General features: G+C 42.0%; 2 protein-coding genes across 10 annotated transcripts in view; one reads left to right on the top strand and one right to left on the bottom strand.

Annotated features, from left to right (window-relative positions):
* Nucleotides 1-1,296: 1,296 nt before the first annotated feature.
* MBD4 (methyl-CpG binding domain 4, DNA glycosylase) lies at nt 1,297-11,324 on the bottom strand. 3 transcript variants are annotated; one of them, XM_058565975.1, is made up of 9 exons: nt 11,035-11,092; nt 10,498-10,551; nt 9,300-9,530; nt 8,028-8,884; nt 5,265-5,339; nt 5,054-5,188; nt 4,061-4,210; nt 3,453-3,556; nt 1,297-1,604 (listed from the first exon to the last, which is right to left on the bottom strand). In XM_058565975.1, exons 3-9 carry the CDS (start codon nt 9,476-9,478, stop codon nt 1,527-1,529), a joined length of 1,578 nt encoding a protein of 525 aa, XP_058421958.1. In that variant the 5' UTR covers nt 9,479-9,530; nt 10,498-10,551; nt 11,035-11,092; the 3' UTR covers nt 1,297-1,526. The 3 variants fall into 3 exon arrangements, with proteins under 3 accessions (XP_058421958.1, XP_058421948.1, XP_058421967.1); XM_058565965.1 differs by lacking the exon at nt 10,498-10,551 and having other exon boundaries at nt 11,035-11,324; XM_058565984.1 differs by lacking the exon at nt 5,265-5,339 and having other exon boundaries at nt 11,035-11,089.
* Nucleotides 11,325-11,550: 226 nt separating this feature from the next.
* Nucleotides 11,551-25,209, top strand: part of IFT122 (intraflagellar transport 122) — a 75,499-nt gene continuing 61,840 nt past the window's right edge. For 4 of the 7 annotated variants that reach the window (XM_058565953.1, XM_058565921.1, XM_058565934.1 and 1 more), the window contains exons 1-3: nt 11,551-11,654; nt 18,389-18,455; nt 19,807-19,891. In XM_058565953.1, the coding sequence (XP_058421936.1) occupies nt 11,614-11,654; nt 18,389-18,455; nt 19,807-19,891 (193 nt within the window). In that variant the 5' untranslated portion in view covers nt 11,551-11,613. Of the gene's footprint in view, nt 11,655-12,312; nt 12,747-18,388; nt 18,456-19,806; nt 19,892-25,209 lie in introns of those variants that run through there. The other 3 variants (XM_058565915.1, XM_058565931.1, XM_058565943.1) reach the window with 2 other exon arrangements.

Genomic DNA, 25,209 nt, shown 5'->3' with positions numbered 1-25,209 from the left:
CTACAACAAAGAAAGTTTCCCTAGCAATGTATTTATTTTTCATTTAGTCAATTTAATTTTCAAATTATGCCCTAAAATGGCGATTGGTTAAGTGAGACTTAGTAACTTAGGATTTTTTTCGTTTGGTGAGTTCTTTCTGAGGTAAATGTTTCAGTATTTGAGCTATACCATTATAAAACCTGTATTAAAAAATGACATACAGAGAAAGACAAACACCGCATGATTTCACTCATATGTGGAAGATAAACTAACACACAGACACAGACACAGAGAACAGTTTGGTGGTTACCAGGGGGAAGGGGGTTGGGAGGTGGGCACAAGAGGTGAAGGGATGCATTTATATGGTGACTGACAAACAATAATGTACAACTAAAATTTCACAATGTTATGGCATAAAACTTAAAGCTCCTATCCTCCAGCTAGAGGATGAGAGATGGGTAAATGCTTGCACAAAGGGATCAAGGTAAAAATGCATGAGCCAGAAGCCATACTCTGAAACAAGAGCTGCAAGCAGATATTCACATTAGGTTATCAAATGGATGCTGGGGTCAAATCCCCAATTCCTAAAAGCCAGCATAGAGTCATCAAGAATACATGATGACAGAAGAATCTTATTTTTCTTTGGAGGTTAGCATTTTTAGTAAAAATATTTTTATTAATTAACTGCCTAATTTGTTGTTAGTGCTGTCAAGTCAATTCCGACTCCTAGCAACCCTGTATACAGCAGAGCTGAACCCTGCCCAGTCTTTTTGCGCCATCCTCTCCCCTTCTGGTGCCATATCAGACAATGCTCTATTGATATTCATAGGGTTTTCATGGCCAAGTTTTTCCGAAGTGGGTGGTCAGGTCCTTCTTCCTAGCTGTCTTAGTCTGGAAGCTCTGCTGAAAACTGTCCACCCTGGGTGACCCTGCTGGTATTGGAAATACCGGTGGCACAGCTTTCAGCATCACAGCAACACACAGCCGCCACAGTATGACAACCAACAGGCAGGTGGTGTGGTTCCCTGACCGGAAAATGAACCAGGGCCGCAGCAGTGACAGCACCAAATCTTAACCACTAGACCACCAGGCTGGCTAACTGCCTAATACACCCTGTAATATCTTTTCTTACATGTTTGGCTAGAAACTCTTTGATTGCTTCTTCATATAACAACTGTGTAATATTCTTTTCTACAGAAAGTTTAATCTTTCCTCAAGCAAAGTTGATAGAAATTTGCTGTTTTATTGACAGTTTAGAAAAGTTTTTTCACCTTCAAATCATATGTCATTAATGGAAAAGTCATATACATTTTTAGGATCATTGTCAAATAATAATTTATTAAAAAAATTTCAAAACATGTTTCTAGTACATTCAGTAGCAAAGATCTACCAGTGGCACACACATTAGGAAAACATACATTAGGTTTCTAGTTGGGCTGATTAAATTCCATATGCCTGGAAAGGTAGTTGGTTATGCTTAATGGAGCTCTTCAGAATCAAAGTGCAAAGCAATGCATAAAAAATGAGTTTGAAAACTTGAAAGAGTTTTAAAACAGGTTTAATTTTTCATGATTTTCCCAAAGCCAGGCATGATATTTATTTAACTTATGGTCTTCAGGGTGTACCTGGAAGAGATACAACACATTAGGAGATGGAGGCCTTATGTTAGTTAGTCAGAAATACATTTTTTAAATTGGCTTTTTAAAGGAATGGTGGAAGAACACCACCTTATGATAATTATACTCAAAAATTACAACCTTTAACCTAATGGGATTCACGAATGTTTAAAATTATACCTTACATTAAAGTAATCTTTTACACTTTGCAAAATACTTTCCAATTTAGTACTGATCTTCACCAGGACCAGGGGTGTGGGCAGTGATGAGTCAAGTATTAACATGCCATTTTCCAGAAGGAGGTTATAGACCCTGAGAGTTAAATGGATTGCTCGGGTCACAATAAATGGTGGCACATGGACAGGCTTGGCCAGACCTACCAGCTAAATGCTGTAGGCCGAGTCATGGACCAAGAAGGCAGTGTACCAAGCCATGTAGCAGTGCCCACCAGCTGTCAGGGTGCCACCCGGATGCCTGTGGGCTGGGCATACTCAATAGAATGGGCACCTGTCTACAAGGCAAATGAAACCAAGATCAAAACGAATAGGCAACCCACCAGCTGGGAAAAAATATTTGCAAAACATATATCCGACAAGGGATTAATCTCCATAATATATAAAGAACTCACACAACTAAACAACAAAAAAACAAACAACCTGATCAAAAAATGGGCAGAGGAAATGAGCAGACACTTCTCCAAAGAAGATATACAGATGGCCAATAGACACATGAAAAGATGTTCAACATCACTAATCACCAGGGAAATGCAAATGAAAACCACACTAAGATATCATCTTACACCTGTTAGAATGGCTATAATCACCAAGACAAAAAATAACAAATGCTGGAGAGGCTGTGGAGAAATTGGAACCCTCATTCATTGCTGGTGGGAATGCAAACTGGTGCAGCCTCTATGGAAAACAGTACGGAGATTCCTCAAAAAAATTAAAAATAGAATGATCCAGTTATCCCACTACTGGGTATCTACCCGATGAAGCTGAAATCAACAATTCAGAGGCTTATGCACCCCTCTGTTCATTGCAGCATTATTCATTATAGCCAAGACGTGGAAGCAACCCAAGTGTCCCTCGACTGATGAGTGGATAAAGATGAGGTATATGTATACAATGGACTACTACTCAGCCATAAAAAAAACAAAATCGTCCCGTTTGCAAGAACATGGATGGACCTGGAAGGTATTATGTTAAGCGAAATAAGCCAGAAAGGCAAACACCACATGATTTCACTCATAAATGGAAGATAAACCAACACATGGACAGAGAGAACTGTTTGGTGGTTACCAGGGGCAAGGGGGATGGGGGTGGGCACAGGGGTGAAGGGATGCATTTATATGGTGACTGACAAACAATAATGTACAACAAAAAATTCACAATAAAGGAAAAAAAAAAGAAAAGAATGGTCAGCTGAAGTAGGACCCAAACAAAAATAGTCTGAGGCCACTAGGAGAAACCCCACAAGCACACATTCCAAGCCCAAACTTGCCTGCTTTCCTTCAGTGGTACACTTTTGAAGGCTAGTATGACGTGACAGGAGGAAATCCATGTCAGACTTAGAGATGGTGTATGAATGAGAATGACAGGAACAGGGCCAGAAGTGACCAACCACTTGAGGTCAGGGAGAGGCCACACCAAGGAGTCTTTATGGACTTGGGATCGTCTATGGACAATCTCTTCCTGCTGCCAATAACCCCAAGCTACCCACTGCCCCTCAAGCTTGGAACAAAATTTGTTGTGACTATAATAGCACATTTGTCCAAGAAATAGTTTTAGCCAAAACGGTGGCTTTGCCTCGGAGACACAATGTGCTGGAGATGTTACGGCGGGGAGTGCGCCTTACCTGCTTCCACTCATTGACGCAAAAAATTCGGTAAGAGTCATTGCCATATTTGCCAATCCCATGAAGCTCAATCGGATACCTCCACTGCTTTGTCAGATATTCATCTGAGAATACAAAATCCCACGTATCAGGTCAGCTTCTAGAAAAAATACTTTCCCTAAATGTGTGCTGATGGGGGCTGGATGGAGAGAACAGCAGAAAGGACAGGAGAGAATCTCTTCTAACAACCTCAGTTGTGATTGCTCCCCCTCCTGAATTCCTGCAGCACCCCGGTCTGAACCGCTTGTTTTCAGCTGACTAACCATTATTATTTTGTGCCGTGCCAAATGAACAGAGGTAACGTCCCTGAGGTCAGCTGGGCTTTCTGCTTCACTGACTTCTTCCTCTGATTCAGCTCACATGTTCTGACCCAGTGCTGGGCAAAGATTTATTGCCTAGGTCAGTGGGAGACTGCGGTGTGGGGCAAGCAGACTGTTTTCAAATGCCTTTGGTGCTTGAGCTGAATGACCTCTATTAATGTAGCATCCGAGGACATTACAGTTTAAGGTGTGGCTCTCTTAAATAGGCACAGTTCTTATGTTTTTTCCTTTGGGTTTGTGGGAAAGTACCTGAGAACCTGATAATGGTTTTTGCTCGAAGATCGTAGAGACCAAGAGGTTTAAGAAGTTCTGACACATCTTTCCAGTCTGCGGTTCTTGCTACCTCAGCTGAAGGATACTTCTCCAGAAACTCCCAAAGCACAGGAATTGCCATTTTGCCTGGGAAGTAAAAATAACTATGTGATAACAAGCCTCCAGATGGGCTGATTTTAGGTTCAGGTACTTCTTTATCTAGAAATCCAATACAGAGTTGTGTTTTTTTTTCCTTTTTAAATCACTGATGAGAAGCCATTACCTGAATCAGCAACCATTTTCAGAGTCAAAAACCAACCTAGGGCTGGCCCAGTGGCATAATGGTTAAGTTCGCATGCTCCACTTCGGCGGCCCGGGGTTCACAGGTTCAGATCCTGGGCACAGACCTACGCACCGCTTATCAAGCCATGCTGTGGCAGGCATCCCACATATAAAGTGGAGGAAGATGGGCAGGGATGTTAGCCCTGGGCCAATCTTCCTCAGCAAAAAAAAAGAGGATTGGCAACAGATGTTAGCTCAGGGCTAATCTTCACACACACAAAAAAACCTGTTTGATTAACAGCCCAAATTATGCTGAAACCTGGCCTTGTACAATATTAGTTTTTAAATAATCAGATCATCAGACAACTAGTGTAAAAGTATACAGAATACAAGGTGCCAATGACATTAAAGAAAGCATCCAATGGAAAAGAAATACTTTCATACATGACAGGGTGGAGGAAGGTTAAGTAAATAATTTGGAAGTAGAAAATAAATGAAAATCTGCTCGGTAATGCTAAAAAGGCTGTTGGATGTCATCTAATCTAACTTTCTCATAGGTGAAATGTTTGAGGGCTGAAGGGGGAAGGTCTTACCTGAGGTCACACAGACGCAAAAGCAAACTTGAACCCAGGCCTCCTAAACAATTCAGTGCTCCTTCTCCTCATCACATTGTTTCTACTAAGACAAAGATTAAAAGAATCCACAAACCTGAGGTCCGATTGAGAAATATAGTTGCGATGAGGAGCTTCCATGGATCGTGAAAAAGTGTTTCTTGGACGAGATTAAAAGGTGACCGAGGAGGTGTCCACTTCTTAAAGGCTTTGCGTCGTGGGGGGCTAAGAGCTAAACAAACACACAGCATCAGAGTTGAACAGCTGAAATAGATTTAAAATCTGTTTTCTGATTGGGGAAGGGATACCTGCTTTGTTATATTTGCTGGAAAAATACAAGCTTGTTTTCCTTTTTTCTATTTGTGTCTGTGGGATGGTGTCTTCTGAAAAGGAAAAGTGAACATGTTTATAGAATCTACAGTTTAGCCTAAAGAAATACTCAGGAATGCAAATAAGAATAATAACAACAGCACACTATTATAAAGCATTTAGTATGTGCCAGGCACTATTCTAAGCACTTTATAAAAATTAACCAATTTAATTCTACTAATGACCTATAAGCTAGGTACTATTTTATCTCCACTTCACAGATAATGAAATAGAGGTACAGAGAGGCTAAGTAACTTGCCCAAGGTCACACAGCTAGTAAGTGTCAGTGGTGAAATTCAAATCTAGGCAGTCTGGCTCCTGAGTCCTTGCCTTTAACCATTTTCTTACACTAGTTCTCTATGATTTATGTTCAGAGTTCACAGTACTGAAAAATTAGAAATAATATGGAATATTTTAAATTATGACACATTTGTACTATGTAGTCATTAAAATATTTTTGAGACTATATCACGAATATTTTCCCATGTCATTAACTAACTGAAAAAAGCAATATTCTACATGATCTCAATTTAATAAAAAAAGAAAAAAAAACGATTAAAAATTAGAATAAAATAAACCAAAATGGTATAATGGTTGTGCTAATTTTTCTTTTCTCCTTTAATTTTCTATATTTTCCAAATTTTCTGCAGTGAACACTTTTATACTTACCAAAAAAAAAAAAATGAAACAGACAAAACAGAACTTGCAGAAAAACCTAACATTTGGACCTTGGAACACCTGAGACCACTATCTCCTGGGCAGCTCAGTTAATGCAATAAAGACTATTTGACCAGTGTTATCAAGCTTCTCAAGTTTCTAAAATAATCACATTTAATATTCCCTATAAGCCATACCCTCTAAATTTGAATGTCAGTTAATAATACCTTGCATTTGTATAGTGCGAAGCCATTGTTTTCACTTCTCATTTGACAATATTCTTGATGTGAAAAACAGGGCTGGAGAGGGTTATTACCTCCATTTTACAGATGAAGACACTAAGGCTTAGAAATTAAGCAACCATCTCAAAACAATAGTGGGATTGATTATAGATTGGGACAAATATCCAGGCCTCCAGATAATTAGCCTAGTGTTTTTTGCTATTTTAGTTTAAACAGGCAAAGCCTAATAGAAAGTAAAAAAGAGAACAAAGGAAACTGCTCTTACTAGCTACTTGATAATTTCTTCCGTGGGTTCCTATAAATCATTACTAGCTGGCCTCCTTTACTACTAAGAGACTGAAGCTCAGTTTACTTGGGGGCAATTTCTAACTAAGCCAATGGGAAAGTCTTTACTATCGCACTGGACATCTATTAGCCTAAGGGTACTTCATCTTATGTTGAGAACTAGACTTCTTTATATATAGAATGAAAAGGATACTTCCATTTTATTAGCAAAAGGATGTTTTTAATATTTTATTTGTCCATTATACTAGCAATGAATCTACATAAACCTCAAGTCTTTAAGAAGCTCAAAGTCTTTAAAGGACAGACTTGAAGAATTTTTATGCAGTTCCTAGGTATATAGGGTCATCTTCTGTTAAAGGTAGAGAAATCCCGGGGCCGGCCCGGTGGCGCAAGCGGTTAAGTGCGCGCGCTCCGCTGCGGCGGCCCGGGGTTCGCTGGTTCGGATCCCGGGCGCGCACCGACGCACTGCTTGGCAAGCCATGCTGTGGCGGCGTCCCATATAAAGTGGAGGAAGATGGGCACAGATGTTAGCCCAGGGCCGTCTTCCTCAGCAAAAAAAAGAGGAGGATTGGCGGATGTTAGCACAGGGCTGATCTCCTCACAAAGAAAAAAAGAAAAAAAAAAAAAAAAAAGGTAGAGAAATCCCAGGTACAGCAAAGACATAAAATCCTGAATGGGACTGACAGCAGGAATCAAGTCTACCCCCTGCTCCACCAATTTCTCCAGGCCATCTCCCCACAGGACTTGAAGTAAAATTATTCTTAAAGGAGTATTCTATTCTTCTTTAAAGGAGTTATTCATTATACCATAAGGGCATAATGAATAACTAATACAGGGCTGCTCAAAAGTTCTCCTTTTTATCTCTTATTCACTGAGGTACTACAAAGGCAAAATGCTAAGCTCTGAACTCTGTATTAAGAGTATATTATAAATAACAGATGAACTATGTGATTACAGGTTTGAATTATTCAGAGCTCTAAAGCATTTTAGAGACACATGACATTATAATAAAAGATAAAAATGACTATGATATATACAAAGTTAAATTGGAAGTCACCTATCAGTAATAAGTAACAAGAGGGGTGCAAAGAGAAGAAACCGACTATTCTCAACCAGTTTATGTATAAAAGGAGTCTTCCTCAAACCTTTTCACAAGTGAAGCCTTTTCATTTTCCCTAAAGTTGTAAGATTACTGGCTGGAAAGAAGATGGGAAGAAGGGAAAGCACTGTCGAGCAGCGTCCCAGCTATTACACCAGGGAGAGACGGTAGCAGCTGTTAATGGCACAATTCTCCTTTGCTAGGTATCAAGGCAGTAGGCAGCGGATTCCTTCTCTGCCATAGGAAACGGCTTGAAGATCGGTTAGACAAGGTACTAAGATCAATTGGTAGAAGGTATCTGATGTTTGGCCCTATTTCTTCATTCTATGCCCACATCCTAACCGGGTACAGGCATGAAATACAACATCCGGGAGTATAAACTCATCACATGTTTTATAGCACTTTAGTGCACTGAATACCTTGAAATGTTTTCAGAGAAGTAGAGTCTTTCTTGGTTTGTAAGCAGTTGTTTGTTTCAGAGCCACATTTTAAAATGTCAGTATGCAAATGTTGCTCCCTTTCCCCAGCTTCTACTTTTGTTCTTATTTCCTCAGACTCTAAAAAGTTATCCTCACGCTTCCTGTTGGGTTCTGCTTCTTTGGCTGAACATAATTTGTTTATGATGCCAGAAGTTATTTGATCAAAACGAAAATTTGATCCTGAACTCAATGATTTTTCTTTTACGTGTCTTTTTTCTTCATTGGTCACACTGTGGGTCTTGTTATTTGCTCTGGTATCAGAAATGCAGAAAGTTCTATCAAGCTGACTTTCTTGTGCAACAGGTTCACTTTCAGCATCTGCCTTATTACACACAGATTCTCTTTTTCTATTACTTTGAATAGAAGCTGAAAGACTCTTCTGACACCCTGTTTTAGTCTTCTTAGTTTGACTTCCTTTCAAAATAGTCACCTTTCCTTTGGACTTTCTAACCTTCCCAGAGCCAGCATCATTAACACCCTCATCTTCTTTCAAAGGCAAATGAATGGAAGTAAAGTTAGATAGTCCTCTGCTATCTTGTAATTTCAAACTACCACTTGGCAGAGGAAACACATCTTTTTTCCACCTGCTTCGTGTCCTGAGATTCCAGTTTGAACTGTTACTTTCATTTTGTGGTCCAGATGTCAGAACTGCCATCCCGCAGTCTTTATATCTTGACTTGATGCCCCGTTTAGAAAGTACAGTAAAATCAAAATCTTCTGGCTTAAGAGAAGTCTCTCCATTTTTGTGAAGATAATTAGCAAGTGAACTTTTGGATCTGAACTTCAGTCCTTGTGGGCTAGAAAATGATATTAAAGGAAACTTATTACTAGTAAATAAAAGTGACTTTTAAAAAGAATTGGACATTTCAGATTTTTTATTAATAATTTCCAAATGTTGCCATGGGCATCTGTCATTAAAATAAAAAACAGTGATAAAATGGTACTTTTAAATAGGTTCCTGTATGACAGTATAAAATAATTTTACAAATATAACTTAAGTACAACTTTACCGTTAACCATTCAGAGTAGGAGAAAATGTATGTACTTGTCCCCAAATCACTTGATATAATTAACCAGTGACACTGAAGGAATGGAATCCATAATGGTTTTATGGTAAAAACAGAAAAAAGCCAAGATTCCCACTATGCTTTCCCACTAACTGTCTAGACAAAATTATTTGGCTGTACTATCTTTACTATCTTGCACGCTCACCTGATAAAATATACATCATATCTTCCTGCTGTTTTCCCAGATAACCTTTGCTTCACAACTCTTTCCCATCCGCATGGGACAGACTTATGGCATTCTGGCACTGGAGTACCACCGAACTGAGCAGAAGCAATGGGTTCTTGCAGCAGGGGATTACGCTCACTGCTGCTTTTTATCACCATTTGTTTCTCATCTTGGCCCACGGTTTCTGATCCCAGAACAACATCTTCCTTGCTGAAAAAACAAAGTACAAGTGATTAGCTCATTTAAAATTTATTTTCCTCTGCTTATTCAATTTCAATCCATGTAGAGCAGGAACCACATGGACTATATGGACTACGGGAGAGATCAGAATCAGTATAGACCAGTCTTGCTATGGGAGTATCTTTTTGTCTTCCAACGTGGGTTAAAAAGGGTTGGGCATCTCTGCACAATGAAAAGCTCAAGCTATTTGGTATAAGATTTTTTTGTTAATCATTGAATAAAGCTATTATAAAGATTTCTGGTGACATTTGGCACAAGTTTAAAAATATAAACCAATAGCAGCGCTCTTAGCCTGGGATCAACAGCACTGCTTAAAGGAGTCAATGAGACACCTTCCTCCTCTCCAAATAAGTGAGGTAAAAATTTTATGTATATGTGCATTTTTCTGGGGGGAGAGTGTCTATCATTTTCATCAGATGCTGTAACCCTCTAAAATGTAATAATTTCTGATACAGAATTTTCACATCTCTTTCATTCTTGATCCTCATGGTAATCTTATGAGGTAGGTAGGATAAGGATCACTCATTTTATTGATAAAATTGTGACAGGAAGATTAAGTTAACTGCAGAACTGATACCAGAACTCAGGTCTACTAAATATTGATCTAATACTTCTCTCCTTATACTATTATTGAAAAACTTCAGTAGAGTGTATCCTAATCACTAAATCACACATTTTAAAAGTTGAATGGGTCTATAGAGATGTCTAACCCAACTTTTTTCCTACAAATAGGAAAACTAAGCAAAACCTAGTGACTAACTAGAATTAGAATCAAGGTCTTCTGATGTAACTTGGAGTTAAATAATTTTGGGGAGCTGGGTGGATCTTAAGAAATTATATAGGTCACAATTTTAGAGATAAGGAAACTGAAACCTGGTGAAAACAGCACAAACTTTAAGGTCAACCGCCTGGGCTCAAATCCAGCTCTGCCACTTACTAGCTATGTGTCCAAGAGCAAGTTACTTAATCTCTCAAAGTCTCCTTTCTCCATCTGTAAAAAGCAGGTAATACCTCTTTTAAGATAGTTTTCTAAGGATTAAATTTGGGGGGAAAAAGAAAAGTAGGTAAATCATCTTAGCCCCATATCGCACATACACAAGTACTCAATAAACGACTAGTGCTTCCTCTGTTAACTTCTCACAGAACCCATTTCTGGGGCGCCCCTGGCTGCTTAACATGACATCTCCTCCAAGGTCTTCCCAGGATCCTCTAACCCACGCAGACGGCTTCTTGCACCGCAAAACCTCCCTACTACTCCCGGCTCCCTCGTCATTTTGGCTAACGAAGTCGGGAGCACCCCAGGGCTGACCCCACCCCAGGAGAACCTGAGCTCCAGCCTCACCTCCGAGTATCTCACCCGGGGGGCCTCGACGGCTCTGTCGACCCTACTTTACAAAGGCCCACCCACGTTCTCCTCCCCCGCTCCCATTTTACAGCTGATGAAACCGAGGCTCGAAAGGGGGCAACAGCTTACCGGAGGTCACAAGGCCGGTCTGGGACAAGGCGCTCACTGGAGCTGCCCAAGGGGGCAGCTCCGCAGTCCCCCAGACTCGGACTCTCCATCCCCGCTGTGCCCCTCAAGCGGGCTCCAGCCTCAGCAACCGACCGAGAGGGTGCAACGCCCTGGGTGTGGAGCAGAGTAAGATGTGAAAACTTCTTCAGCTCAGAGCGCTAGGTGAAACCACAAGCTGAAGGCAGTGAAAGTCTGTCATCCTCCTTAGCGGCTTTTCCGCCACCCAGTTGGCCACAGCCGCCATTTCCGCAGCTCCGCCAATCAAATCCTTTGTCGAGGAAGACGCACCGCCCCCCGCCCATTCCGACCAGTCGCGCGCGCCGTAGTTGCGCAGACGCCTTCGAGGCTCCCGTTCCCTCTTTCCTTTTGCTCCTTTCTTAGCCCTTCCTTTTAGACATGCGCACTCGGAACTCTCGGCCGGGCGCCTAGCTCACTGCGCATGTGCGTTGCCAGGGGTAGCGCAGGTAGCCAAAGTGGCTCGGGGAGCGGGGACTGCTGTTGAGGCGGTTAGGAGGGGTCCGAGGCCTGAGGGAAGCCGCGATGCGGGCCGTGTTGACGTGGAGAGATAAAGCAGAGCAGTGGTGAGGAGCGGGGCAATCCGGGAGGAGCGGGAGGCCATCTCCCCCGGGGATGGCGGGAGCCATTGCGTGAACCCCTGTGGTTGCAAGGGGCAACGGGCCCGCGGCCTGGGCTGAGGGCACTGAACCCCGGGTCTGGGCGACTGCGAGGTCCCTTTGCGGTTGGAGAAACTGAGGTCTGGAGAGGGAGCAAAGGGATATGCCACACGTGAGGTAGTGGGCTGGCGGGGGGGTTTTACACGTATTCACAATCTGGTCTTGTCGCTCCCTTACTTAAAATCCGTCCTGGGCTCATTTTACACCCATGACAGTGTTTCTCAGACTGCACAGTTTTGTCACATCCACATACGTGTTTCCCATACTCTTGTTTACTTCACGTTTTTCTCTAAATTCTCACTTATTTTCGCTTAAATATGATTTTACAAGAAAATTTTATTGCTCCATATTTGAAAATCAATATCACTATAATAAGGTGACTGTAACACTTAAAACCAGGAGAAACAAGACAGTGTTAATAAGTTGTAGCTAGATACTGTTGCTAGGGAGCCTTTAAGCCTGAGGTCTACCTTCTCTAGAACCGGGGGTTTAGCAAGTGTGGTCAGAGAGGTGCGTGGGATGAATAGCAGCAAACCAAGAACTACGCTTGATTAGAAGGCGTGACAGAGAATCCAAGGAGAATGACCTCTCACTTTATGACTCAGTGTTACTTAATGTCCATTTTTATCACCTAAACCTATCACACAATGATGCATTTTGGGAAATACTGACTTATTGGATAGTTCTCCTCTGCCTGACTTTCAAAATTGTCCTGGATGATCTTGTCAGCTTCACTGTGAAGCCTCTGTTTTGGCCACTGGAACAGGACACTTGCCATTCCCTCTCCATCTTTTCTTAGGCCTTTCTGTGTGAAGAAAGCATGCCTTCTTTCCTCGTCTCCTCACAATGAAATCCTAAACAGCCTTTAAGGCTCCCTTTGGAGATGGTCGCTCTCTCTTTTGAACTGCACTGGTAATAGCTAACGCGTACCATGTGCAAGGCACTGGCTGAGAACTTCATGTCTTTTATCTCACTGTCACCTCACAACAGCCCTCTGAGGTAGGTACTGTAATTACCTCTATTTTACATATGAGGAACATGAAGCACAGAGAGGGTAAATAATTTGTCAGGGTCACATAGTGAGTAAGGGGTGGAGCCAGCTTGCTTCCTCACTACAAAGACAATGCTCTTAGCCACTACATGACTTTTTCCCTGTGTTACAGAGGCTGCAAACTCAAACGCCTGCAGGAGTCAGGCAGGCAACATAAATGGGAGATGTTTATTTGCATCCTAAACACGAGGAATTGTCTGGTTTCCCTAGGAGTGTTTTTCTATTCTACACCCCACTTTTCTTGAAACACATAGCCCTACCAGTATATCTTTCACTTCTACTTTTAACAGAGATTTGAGTAAAAGAAAAATTTCTCTTTACTTTTCTCTTAACTCTGTTGTAAAAGTACCCACAGCACAAGCTGCTGATAACTAGCAACTGAACGTTTGGCTTCGATGTCAGACAGTAATAGGAAATGGCAAGGAGTGTGGCACACTGGAGAGCTCGTGCTCGGCCTAAACGGGGCAGCTGCCACTCAGCTCCTGCCAATTACCACCCTGCAGGATTTGGCCTAGTGTACTCAAATCTTCCTATTTTCATCACAGGCTAGAAATCTGGGTTTTTATGTGAAGTGTCCTAATTTTTAAATGTTGGCACCTAATCTTAAAAAACAAAGTAAAACACCATGTGGGCCAAACAAAACATTTGCTGGCCAAATACAGCCTGATTTGCTCCCCTGTTTCAACCCCCAGCATAGAATTTTGTTCATTCCTCTTTGTGGTACTTAGAATCTGTCTAGTGTAAGAGTTATTTGTGAATCTGTTTATCCCAGAAGTCTGTAAACCCCTTAAAAACCATGGCTATGTCTTATTCATTTCCACGTTATTCCAGAGCCTAGTCAAATCAGTGGTTGTTGTGACTGTTTGGTGGATAGATGTATTCACGAATGAGTGAATAAGTGAGCGAATGAATGGTGAATGAAGATTGATTATTTGGTTTTTGGCCCATTACAGGTTGAAACAACTTGTTAGATTAGGGGCAATAGAGGTTCTATAGACCAGCTCCTAATGGCAGTTACATATGCTCAGAATGGGACAAAACAAAACAAAAAAGTATAAGAGGGCCAGCCCCGTGGCTTGGCGGTTAAGTGCGCGCGTTCCACTGCTGGCGGCCCGGGTTCGGATCCCAGGCGCGCACCGACGCACCGCTTCTCCTGCCATGCTGAGGCCGCGTCCCACATACAGCAACTAGAAGGATGTGCAGCTATGACATACAACTATCTACTGGGGCTTTGGGGGGAAAAAAATAAATAAATAAAATCTTTAAAAAAAAAAAAAGTATAAGAAATAGACAGAACTCAAAAATCCCAGATGTCAAAGATCAGTCCTCCATAACTGAACCAGCACCTGTCTCCTGTCTGCTCTTTTCCTTCCAGTCTAACCTCACAGCAGCAGGAATTCTCTTTCTTGAGTCCGGCTGCTGTGATCCATTACTCTACTTCTCGTAAACCTGGAGTGACTCCCAATTAACTTCAATGTCAAATTGTGTACTTAACTAGGTGGCTCCCCCGCAACCCCGACCCTTGCTAATGTTTAAATATATGCTTTTCAGTTCAGCTAGAAACTCCATTTTCTTATCCAAAGGCCATTCCCAAATGCTCTCTTATTGTTCTCTGAGCTCCCTCATTTTCTCTCTGAAAAGCACTACTTCAGGTTCATCTCAGGCATGATGCCTTATTTGGCTAGCCTGCCTTATTCCAATCATGCCAGCATCTGCTATAACCCTCCATTCACACCAGCTAGTATTTACCGAGTACTTGCTGTAGGCCAGACAATGTTTACATGCATTATCTTATTTAATCTCCGCAACAACCTGTGAGGTTGGAATTGTTGCCCCATTTACAGATGAAGAAACTGAGACTTAATGAGGTGACATAATTTGCCTAAGATTCCAAAGCAAGTAGGTAGGGCCTGGGTCAGATTGTGCAGGATTTAAAGAGGCATATTGAGACTTCAGTTTACGGTGGTATGGGCACAGGATTGGCAGAGGACAATTTGCAGAACTCGCCCTCTGTCTCTCTGCAATGGAATCTGAGGATGTATCTTTTTCGTAAAAGGGAGCAGGTGAGGAGAGAGAGCTGTCCTCCAGTACAATAGACTGCCTGCAGATGGGTGAGCTCCCCAGCCCTGGAAGTGTTCAAGCAGAGGCTGGATAGCCATCTATAGGGAATTCCTGCCCTGGCGGGGGAGTTGGACTACATGACAAGGTCTGGGGTCTTTTCCAATTCTGAGTTTCTGTGATCTTATGAGATAATGAAAGTCCGAGGAGTTCAAGATAAAACCTTGTCAGTTTGTCGATTATATTCGCTATGTCTAGGACAAATGGTATGCACCATGGGCCCACAAATCTCTAAAATGGGGTCATTACCCTCAAATTGCATATGACTATAATTAAGGGCACAAGATGGTATCTGAAACAGTGTAAAACAGAAGATTATATAATTCAGAGCTAAATTGAATTGTACAGATTCAAAGTACGGTAAGAGTTTTTGTTGCTGTTAGTGCCATCAAGTCGATTCTGACCCCTAGCGACCCTGTGTACAGTAGAGCAGAACCCTGCCCAAGCTTTTTGCGCCATCTCACCTTCTGGCGCTATATCAGACAATCACCTGCTGCTATTCAAAAGGTTTTCATGACCAGTTTTTTCAAAAGTTGGTGGCCAAGTCCTTCTTCCTAGTCTGTCTTAGTCTGGAAGCTCTGCTGAAACCTGTCCACCGTGGGTGACCCTGCTGGCATTTGAAATAACCTGTGGCATAGCTTTCAGCAACCCGCAGCCACCACAGTATGATGACCAACAGATGGGTGGTGTGGTTCCCTGACTGGGAAGTGAACCTGGGCCTCAGTGGTAAGAGTGCCGAATCTTAACCACTAGACCACCGGGGTTGGCTCGTAAGAGTTTAGATTAGGGCAAATAAGACCTGTGTGTTATACTTTAGGAAGGCAAATTTCAAGAGATTCAGAGAAAATGAATTTTCACATCTGAGAGGAAGATGGTTTAAGCCTTAGACCAAATGAGACACTCAGAAATTATTTTCTGATAATTCAACCCAAAATGATCCATATGCAGAAGAGGCCACACAGGAACCATTTTGATGCACTCAGATATGTACAAGTCTGAAAGGAAGCCACGTAACCAAGGATGACTATAAAAGAGAGGGGCGGACCTCCTCCAGAATCTAGTACCTCATCGTAGCAACCCACAGGTGTCAGGAGCTTTGTCCAAGGCCGGCTTGTAGCACCCTGGGAGGGGGGAGGGCAGCTCTCTCTCCTTGTTTGGTAGGTGAGGATGCAAGCTCAGACAGGAGGCCAGCTCCCCTAGGCCCAGCTCCCCTCTGCTCTCCACTCTGCTGCCCTGCTTCTCCTCAGAATGTGACACGTGCCACGTACATTTCCCCCCAGGCTCAGAGAAAGTAAGCCTGAGAAACAGGAAGGCCCAGGTCTGTTGCTCCTTAACGGTGAGGATGCTGAAGAACTCAGAGTCTGTGTTTGCTTCTTTCAAGAGGGATGCCCAACTGGAAAGGCTGTAACAATCACCTTCGTTCCAGCTTCTCCATCAGCTGCTGTGTGACAGCAGACAAATGACTTGCCTCTGTACTTTAGTTTCCTCATCAATAAAAATGGGCCAATAGTATCTGGCCTGTTTACTGTGTTATGTTATCATAGGATCAAATAAGATAATGTAAATTTACACTCTATAGCAACTCTTAACTGTTGAATATATGTGAAGAATCATTTTTATTAAAGTAAGCTTCTGAGGTCAACAGAGTCTATATAAAAAACTTTCTGAATTCTACATGTAATGCTTTGATAATACCTTTAATGATAATAAAAGGTGATAATACCTTTTTTTTTTTTGCTGTTAATAAAGTGTGGAAACTATTGGTAATTATTTTGTCAACTATGGCATATGCTAATAATAATCATAATGAAGGCCACAGAGCATAATGGTTAGACCATGGGCTTCAGAGCCAGGCTGCCTGGATTTGAATTCTAGCTCCACCTCCACTCAGTAACAGTCTGTCTTGGAACAAGTTGTTTAACTTCTTTGTGCCTTAGTTTTCTCGTCTGCAAAATAGGTATAGAGTTGTTGTGAGGATTAAGTGAGTTAATATATGTAAAACATTTAAAGTGTACTTAGCACACACAGTAAATAAATGTGCTCAATAAATGTTAGGCACTATTATTAAAGTATTAAGAGTAACAGAAATTTGTCATACATGACAATAATTCAGAAGAGTGGAAGGCAGTGTAGCACAGACTCTAGAGTCAGACCCAGCTTGAAATTCTGGCCCTTTCCCTTGCTGGTTGTGTGTTGTTGGGTGAGACATATGACCTCCCCGAGCCATGGTGTCCTCAACTACAAAATCAAGTAATAATTCCTACCTCATAGAATTGTTGTGAGGGTGGACTAAAACAATTCATTTGATGAGCTTGGCATGGGCTCTCTCTGTGGTAAATGCCCCAAGGACTCTTACCAGGGGTGTATATTTTTAGATTACTCTCGGGTACCAGATAAGCTTATCCCATGCTAAACTTCTACAGTAGTCTGTCTTGGCAGTGCTGTCTGACAGTGTTACTAGAGTCACCTGAGCTAATTAAATCCTCTGCTTGGGCCACTCAAGAATCTTTGTAATATGGCTCCAGCCTGTTTTTCTAGCCTTATCTCTCCCTCCTGCCTTGCACATTTTTATTTGCTGTTTCCCCTTCACGTCTTTGCTTTTGTTTTCTCTGCCTGAAATGCTGCACCTACCCAATCTCCTACCTTTTTAAAATACTGTTTTCTTCATCCTCTCTCCAAATCAGATCACTCTGTCTTCCTCCTTCGAGTCGCATAGTATATGTTTTAATGTATCTCCTAAAGCCTTTATCACAGTATTATTCTATATTTCATCTAATCTAAGAGGTCACTGATTGTAAAATACCATTATTTTATATACCACTAAGAAAGCAAAAAAGTGCTCCAGTTAAACTAACATGTCATCAATTATAAGACACATCCCAACCTCAGAGATATTAAAATATGAAAAAATGTATGCTTTAGAATTGATGACATATGGTAGTTCTTTGTGAATGTGTCTGAGTCATACCCTCCTACTGGATGGTAGTTTCCTTGAGGACAGGGAGGGACTGTGATTTACTCATCTTGTATCTGTTAGTGCCTAGCACCTAAGAGGCACTCAACAAGTATCTGATTAATTGGAAATAGTAATGATGTTTTAATAAATGACCAATTTTTCAGAGACGTGTGGATTTGTTAGCCCTCACACATTCTCTCAGGCTGTCTAGCCTGTATGGTATTATTAGAAGAGTTTGTGCCCTCAACTGCTGACCCTTTGATTCATCTCTGGCGTCTGGCTTCTGGACAAGTGGAAATTGGAACATAGAGCTAACTGCCCAGTGGATCGTGATTGAACGGGCTGCCAAGGTGGTGGTCAAATGGAATTTGCAACGCAATTCTTAACCATTATTTTTCTCCCTCATACACAAAGCAGTGTTTCGTAATGGAAATAAAATTTGCTTTCCTGGCCATTACCAGACCTCATCATTTTGGTTCCTAATTGTTCTTTTGTCTTGTCTTGTCTCCTGTTTAGTATATATGACCTCGCATTTAAGCCCGATGGAACCCAACTGATTTTGGCTGCAGGAAACAGATTACTGGTAGGATTTTGTCTGAGTTTCCGTTTTAAGTGCTTTTCTTCCTTTCCCTCTTGTAAGTACTCTGAAATTTGACTCTTTTTTTTTTTTCTTTGAGATAAAAAAGGCAAGGGTGGGAAAACCAGTCGTTACTTTTTAATAGGGAGGGAAATGGGCTATTTAAAACAGGTAAATAAACTGTCTATCAGATAGGAACCTGTGAATAATACCTCCTTTGAGTCATTAATCTTTCCCTTTTTACTTTGAGACACCCATGAAAGAGCTGAAAACAATCAAAATGCCTTTGAAACTGGACTAGTATCAGTTCACATTTTGTCTCCCTGAAGAACTCAAGCAACAGGACTGAACGGGCTCCCTCCATGAGGAGCCAGATAGCCTGACCCCAGCTTTTAGGCACTGGCTTACCTAAACAATTCCATATGGATGCTGTCATATTTTTCATATTTTCAAAGAATATAAGCTCCCTCTGGAATCTATCCCAGTGTATAAAAGTAATTTTCAGAGAACTCTTTGTTTGACCTAAAAACCTTTGTATGATCTCTCTTTCCTCCTGCAGTAGTCCACTTCCTCTTACTCTGTTGTCTCTAGATATGCAGACTGACTGATCTCCCTCCACTTTCTGTATGGTAACTACATAATCTTAAAGCCATGATTAAATTGTTCTGCAGACTTCTTTCGAGGGTAAACAATCTAAATCCCTTTAGTTTTTTTTCGTAGGTTTTCTTCTCTAATACTAACCACTTCTGGAGGGTTTTGCCTTGATTTCTCAGATGGTGTGTTTTTTAAATCTCCACATATTTATAGATGTTACACAGCTCTAAAATATCCTAAATCCACATTACAGTAGGGTTTGATAACACTTCCTCTGATTTACAAACCCAGAGTTCAGGTCTGTGACTTTCAAACTCTTGGTAGAAAATACGAAACATCTCTCTATGATGTTGATATTAGGGGCAGGGCTAGCACTAAAATGTAATCACATTGTAGCTGGCTCTTTGTATATGCTGGCTTTATTTGGGAGGGCTTAGCTTGATTGTTCATATATCCAAATTCATGTAAGATGTGTGAACTTTGTAGAGAAGTTCCACAGAGTGAATTTTTGTTTCTTGAGGATTAATGGCATGTTCCTGGCTATGTAATACACAGAGTTGGGACCTCTAATTCTTGGGTTTCCCAACTTTAAGTCACATTCTTTCTGGTTTTTACCTCTTTCTTGGTGCAGTTTTTACTTGATACAAATTTAGAATATTGACACTTTTTTTTATAAAGGCAAAAATAGCAGCAGCAACCTGCAAGAATTCTGACTAATGGATGCCATGTGGATAATATATACTTTTGTCTCTTTTTTTGCCAGGTTTATGACACTTCTGATGGCACTTTACTTCAGCCCCTAAAGGGACACAAAGATACTGTCTACTGTGTGGCATATGCAAAGGATGGTAAGAGGCTGCTCTGGGTTTACAGTCTCTGTAAGGGCCTTATAGCTGCTCATTTTTCTCCTTAGTCATTCCTTAATTATTTTTAGTAAGCTAAACTACAACTTGAAGTTTCAGAAGATAGTTAAGTCTCTTAGACTTCAATTCAATCATTCAATTCAATAAGTATTTATTGAGGGCCATCTATGTGCCAGGCACTGTTCTAGCTGCTTGAGAAACTTCAGAAAACACAACAGACAAAGATCCCTGCCCTTATGGGACTTATATCTATGTAAGGGGGGAGGGGGGGAGGAAGGAGAGAGAGTATGAGGGAAGACATAGAATAAACATAGGAAATTAATAAATTAAGCAGTATCCTGGAAGGTAAGTGTTAAGGAAGAAGAAAAAGGGTAAAATAAGGGGGACTGAGAGCACTGGGTGGGGCAGGGATTGGGTACAGTATTGAATAGTGTAGTGTGGGGGGTTATTGACAGGTGAGCAAAGGGGACAGGTGAGCAAAGATTTGTAGGTGGAGAGGCATGAGATTCTGGCAGTGGGCATCTGGGGGATGAGAGCTCCTCGCAGAGGGAAGAGCCATTGCAAAGACCCTCAGGTGAGAGGGTGCCTTCCGGAGACTGGGCAGAGAGAATCAGGGGAGCAGTAGGGATGAGAGTAGAGAGGTAACAGGTGTGGGGTGACCAGATCATGTTGGTTGTCATAAGGACTCTGGCCTTGATTCTCAGTGAAAATGGGGAACTAAAGAGTTTTGAGCAGAAGAGAGATCTGATCTGATTTATGTTTTAAAAGGATCCCTCTACTGCTGTATTGGAAATGTTAAGGGTTGGGGCAGGGAGACGAGTGAGGAGGCATCATCCAGGCAAGTTTTATAACACTGGCGATGGTGGCTCAGATCTCTGTGGGAGCAGAGGAAGTGGTGGAAGTGGTCAGAATTTGGATTTAGTTTGAAGGTAGAGCCAATGGATTTGCCTGACAAATTGGATGTGGGGTGTGAAGAAAGGAGTCAGAGATGTCTCCAAGGTGTTGACCTGAGTGACTGAAAGGATGGAGTTGCCCTCCACTGCGATGGGGAAGGCTGCAGGTAGAAAAACTTACAGTAGAAGATCAGGAGCTCAGTTTTGGACATGTTGAACTTGAGAGAGGTTGACGCTGTAGGAGAGAGGGGAGGGAATTGCCAGAACCAAGTCATTGAGTGGGCAAAAGGAGATGAGATTTAGAGCATAGATGGGGCATGGTGGGAGAGTAAAGGATGTCACTGCAGGTGCTGGCAGGTGGGGGCATGTGGTAGTAGGAGTCCAGTGGAAATTCTCTTCCATTCTTTCAGTGAAATAGGAAGCAACATCAACTGAGATTGAGGATGGGGAAAGAGGTGTCAGAGAGTGGAGGAGAAAGGAAAAAATGTAAAATCACTGCCTAGGAAAGTGGCTGAGTGAATGGACCTGGGAGGTATGGTGAGATCTCTAGTGACATGAAGGACCCACTTGAAGCTGGTGATCATGAAAGGAGATCAGGGGATTGGTGTGAAGATGGCGGCATAGGCGGGCTCTGAACTCACCTCCCACAGACACAACAGCCTTACAGCTACTCTTGGAACAATTACCCCTGAGAAAGAACTGAAAACTGGATAAGAGGAACCCCTGCAACACGCAACAGTCCTGACTGAGGTGGAAGAGACAGAAATTCCCTTCTGGAGAAAAATAATTGCTCCCACAGCACATCATGGCTGCTCGGGAGCAATCCAAAGGTACGCAGCCTTCCCTGGAGGAGTGGGGGATCTGAACAGGGAAGTGTTGCTGCTATAAGCATTTATTGGACCCAAAACAACTAAGACAAGTCTCATAATATCTGGCCTTGCTGGCTACTGACAACAACAGGGAATACGCCCAGAAAAGCTATCGGACATAAGGGAAAAAAAACAAAGCAACCTTTTAAAGGGCCCATGCAGAAATTCTCCCATTTTGGAAAGCAACCTAAAATCACCAGAAAGAAAGGTGCACAGTCGTTTGGTGAAAAGAGACTCACTGGATAGGCCCTGGGTGCGTCTCAGTGGAAGGTGAGACTTCTCCAGGGACTGAGACATTGGCGACAGCCATTGTTGTGACCATGTGCAGGCATGCTGACACAGTCGCTGGCAGACGCCACTGGATTTCTTCCACTCGCCTCTCAGCCCAGGGTCTGCCCCGCCCACTAGAGTACCAATTTAATCCAGCTCAGCCAGGGCAGGCAGCCCACCCTAGGGACTGGCCCCACCCAACAGCAAGCCCTTGGTCAACTATGGGCCTGCGTAGGCTAGGTGCCTGAATTCTCTGCAGCTGGGCGAGTAGGTCCACCTCTGCCTGGCAGGGTGTGCGCAGCGAGTGGGTGGAGTATGTGGGGCATTGGTGGAGCATGTGGGTCCTCTGCTGTGGGGCAACTGGGTCGGCTTCAGGGGGTTGGGGCGCACACACAGGGCAGGACTGTGTTGACAGTGTGTGTGGCCCTGTGGGCGGTGGGGCTCGTCAGCTACAGAAGATTTGTGCTTCTCAAATAGCCACGTAGGGGATCAGCCCCACCTTCCAAAGCCTGAAGCAATTGGGTGCTCCCCTGCCTGGGTCCAGCCCCACCCAGCTGCAGCCCTGAGAGAGCTGACAAGAGCCTTATAGACCAGAGACCTACGGCAATTGTAAGCCCCTGAGCCTAACAACTAGCCACGCTGGGGGCCTGCTCACTTAACAGAAAGACTGCAATAGGAATGTGCTATTAGACCTTGGAGCCAACTGTGCTGGGTCTCCCCCACACCTGATAAAGAGAAGGAAGGGTCCATAGCAGCCACATGTAGCTGAGCATTACAACCAGCCGGCCAGGGGGACAGCTTAGCCTCCCTGGGCACCTACAGCAAGAGCAACCCTGCCACAGCAGAAGGACACACGTAGCCCACACAGGAGTCACTCCTGGAACATTTGGAACTGGTGATGAGAGGGAAGCACACCGCTGGGCCTCATAAGGCATCATTTACATAAGATCAGCTCTCTAAGATCAGAGGATGTAGCTGACCTACCTAATACAAAGACACAAGCACAGAGAAAGAGGCAAAATGAGGCAGCAAAGGAATACATTCCAAGTAAAGGAACAAGGCAAAGCCCCAGAGAAAGAACTAAATGAAACAGAAATGAGCAATCTACCTGACAAAGAGTTCAAAGAGTCATAAGGATGCTCACTGATCTTGGGAGAAGAATGGATGAACTCAGTGAGAACATCAATAAAGAAATGGAAAATATAAAAAAGAACCAATCAGAAATGAAGAATACAATACCGGAAATGAAAAATTCACTAGAGGGACTCAAAAGCAGAGTAGATGATACAGAAGAACGGATTAGCGAGCTGGACAGAAGACTAGAGGAAATCACCCAAGCTGAACAGGTAAAAGAAAAAAGAATTAAAAAGAGTGAGGACAGTCTAAGAGACCTTTGGGACAACATCAAGCACACTAACATCTGTGTTACAGGTATCCCGGAAGGAGAAGAGAGAAACAAAGGGGCAGAGAATCTATTTGAAGAAATAATAGCTGAAAACTTTCCTAACCTAAAGAAGGAAACAGACATCCTAGTACAGGAAGCAGAGAGAGCACCCAAAAAGATAAACCCAAAGAGGCCCACACCAAGACACATTATAATTAAAATGTCCAGAATTAAAGATAAAGAGAGAATCCCAGAAGTCACAGGAGAAAGGCAGCAAGTTATATACAAAGGAAACCCCATAAGGCTATCAGCTGACTTCTCAGCAGAAACCTTACAGGCTAGAAGGGAGTGGCACGATATATTTAAAGTGCTAAAAGGAAAAAACCTACAGCCAAGAATACTCTACCTTCAAGGTTATCATTCAAAATGGAAGGAGAGATAAAAAGCTTCCCAGACAAGCAAAAATTAAAGGAGTTTATCACCAAGAAAGCAGTCCTACAAGAAATGCTAAAGGGACTTATTTAAGGGGAAAAGAGAAGACGACAAATAGGAAAAATTATCTATTTCCATTATAAGAGGGTAATGGATGCAAATGCACAAAATAGAGATTAGATATGATATCAAAAACATAAAATGTGGGAGGAGGGGAGTAAAAGTAGAGCTTTTAGAAAAAGGTCAAATTAAAGAGACCATCAACTTAATGTTGCTAATAATGGTTAATATAGATTGCTATATGTGTGGGTTATTATATATGAACCTCATGGTAATCACAAACCAGGCACCTATAATAAATATACAAAAAACTACGAGAAAGGAACCCAAATATGATAGTAAGGAAAGCCATCAAACCACAAGGGAAAGAGAGCAAGAGAAGAAGACAGGAACAGAGAAGAACTACTAAAATACCCAGAAAAAGGAAAAAAAATGGCATTAAGTACATACTTATCAATAGCTACTTTAAATGTCAATGGACTAAATACTTCAATCAAAAGGCATAGGGTGGCTGATTGGATTAAAAAAACAAGACCCATATATAGGATGCACACAAGAGAAACACTTCAGAGCTAAAGACACGCACAAACTGAAAGTGAAGGGATGGAAAAAGATACTCCATGCAAATGGCAATAAAAGAAAGCTGGGGTAGCAATACTTATATCAGACAAAATAGGCTTTAAAACAAAAACTGTAACAAGAGACAAAGAAGGGCACTACTTAATGATCAAGGGAACAGTCTAACAAGAGGATATAACACTTGTAAATATCCATGCACCCAACATAGGAGCACCTAAATATATAAAGCGATTATTAACAGACATGAAAGGAGAAATAGACAGTAACACAATAGTAGTAGGGGACTTTAACACTCTACTTACACCAATGGATAGATCATCCAAACTGAGATCGATAAGGAAACATTGGCCTTAAACAACACACTAGACCAGATGGACTTAGCAGATGTATACAGAACATTCCATCCAAAAACCAAAGAATACACATTGTTTTCAAATGCACCTGGAACGTTCTCCAGGATTGATCAATTTTAAGCCACAAAACAAGTCTCAATAAATTTAAGATTGAAATAATACCAAGCATCTTTTCTGACCACAACAGTATGAAACTGGAAATGAACTGCAGGAAAAAAATCAGAAATGCCACAAATAATGTGGAGATTAAACAAAATGCTACTAAACAATGATTGGGTCAATGAAGAAATCAAAGGAGAAATCAAAAAATACCTGGAGACAAGTGAAAATGAAAATATAACATGCAAGAGTTTATGGGATACAGCAAAAGCAGTTCTAAGAGGGAAGTTTGTAGCAATATAGGCCTACCTAAACAAACAAGAAAAATCTCAAATAAACAATCTAACAGTGCACCTAAAGCAAG

This window comes from Diceros bicornis, chromosome 2 (assembly GCF_020826845.1).
Source record: "Diceros bicornis minor isolate mBicDic1 chromosome 2, mDicBic1.mat.cur, whole genome shotgun sequence".
Classification (NCBI taxonomy): Eukaryota; Metazoa; Chordata; class Mammalia; order Perissodactyla; family Rhinocerotidae; genus Diceros; species Diceros bicornis.
This window is presented reverse-complemented; position numbering and strand designations above follow the sequence as displayed.

Excerpts from the sequence above, each read along its gene's own strand:
- MBD4 (XM_058565965.1), bottom strand. The coding sequence starts at position 11,123 with ATGGAGAGTCCGAGTCTGGGGGACTGCGGAGCTGCCCCCTTGGGCAGC. Across the intron at positions 9,531-11,034 it reads GACCGGCCTTGTGACCTCCG|CAAGGAAGATGTTGTTCTGG; the intron begins GTAAGCTGTTGC and ends TTGTTTTTTCAG. Across the intron at positions 8,885-9,299 it reads TATGATGTATATTTTATCAG|CCCACAAGGACTGAAGTTCA; the intron begins GTGAGCGTGCAA and ends ATCATTTTCTAG.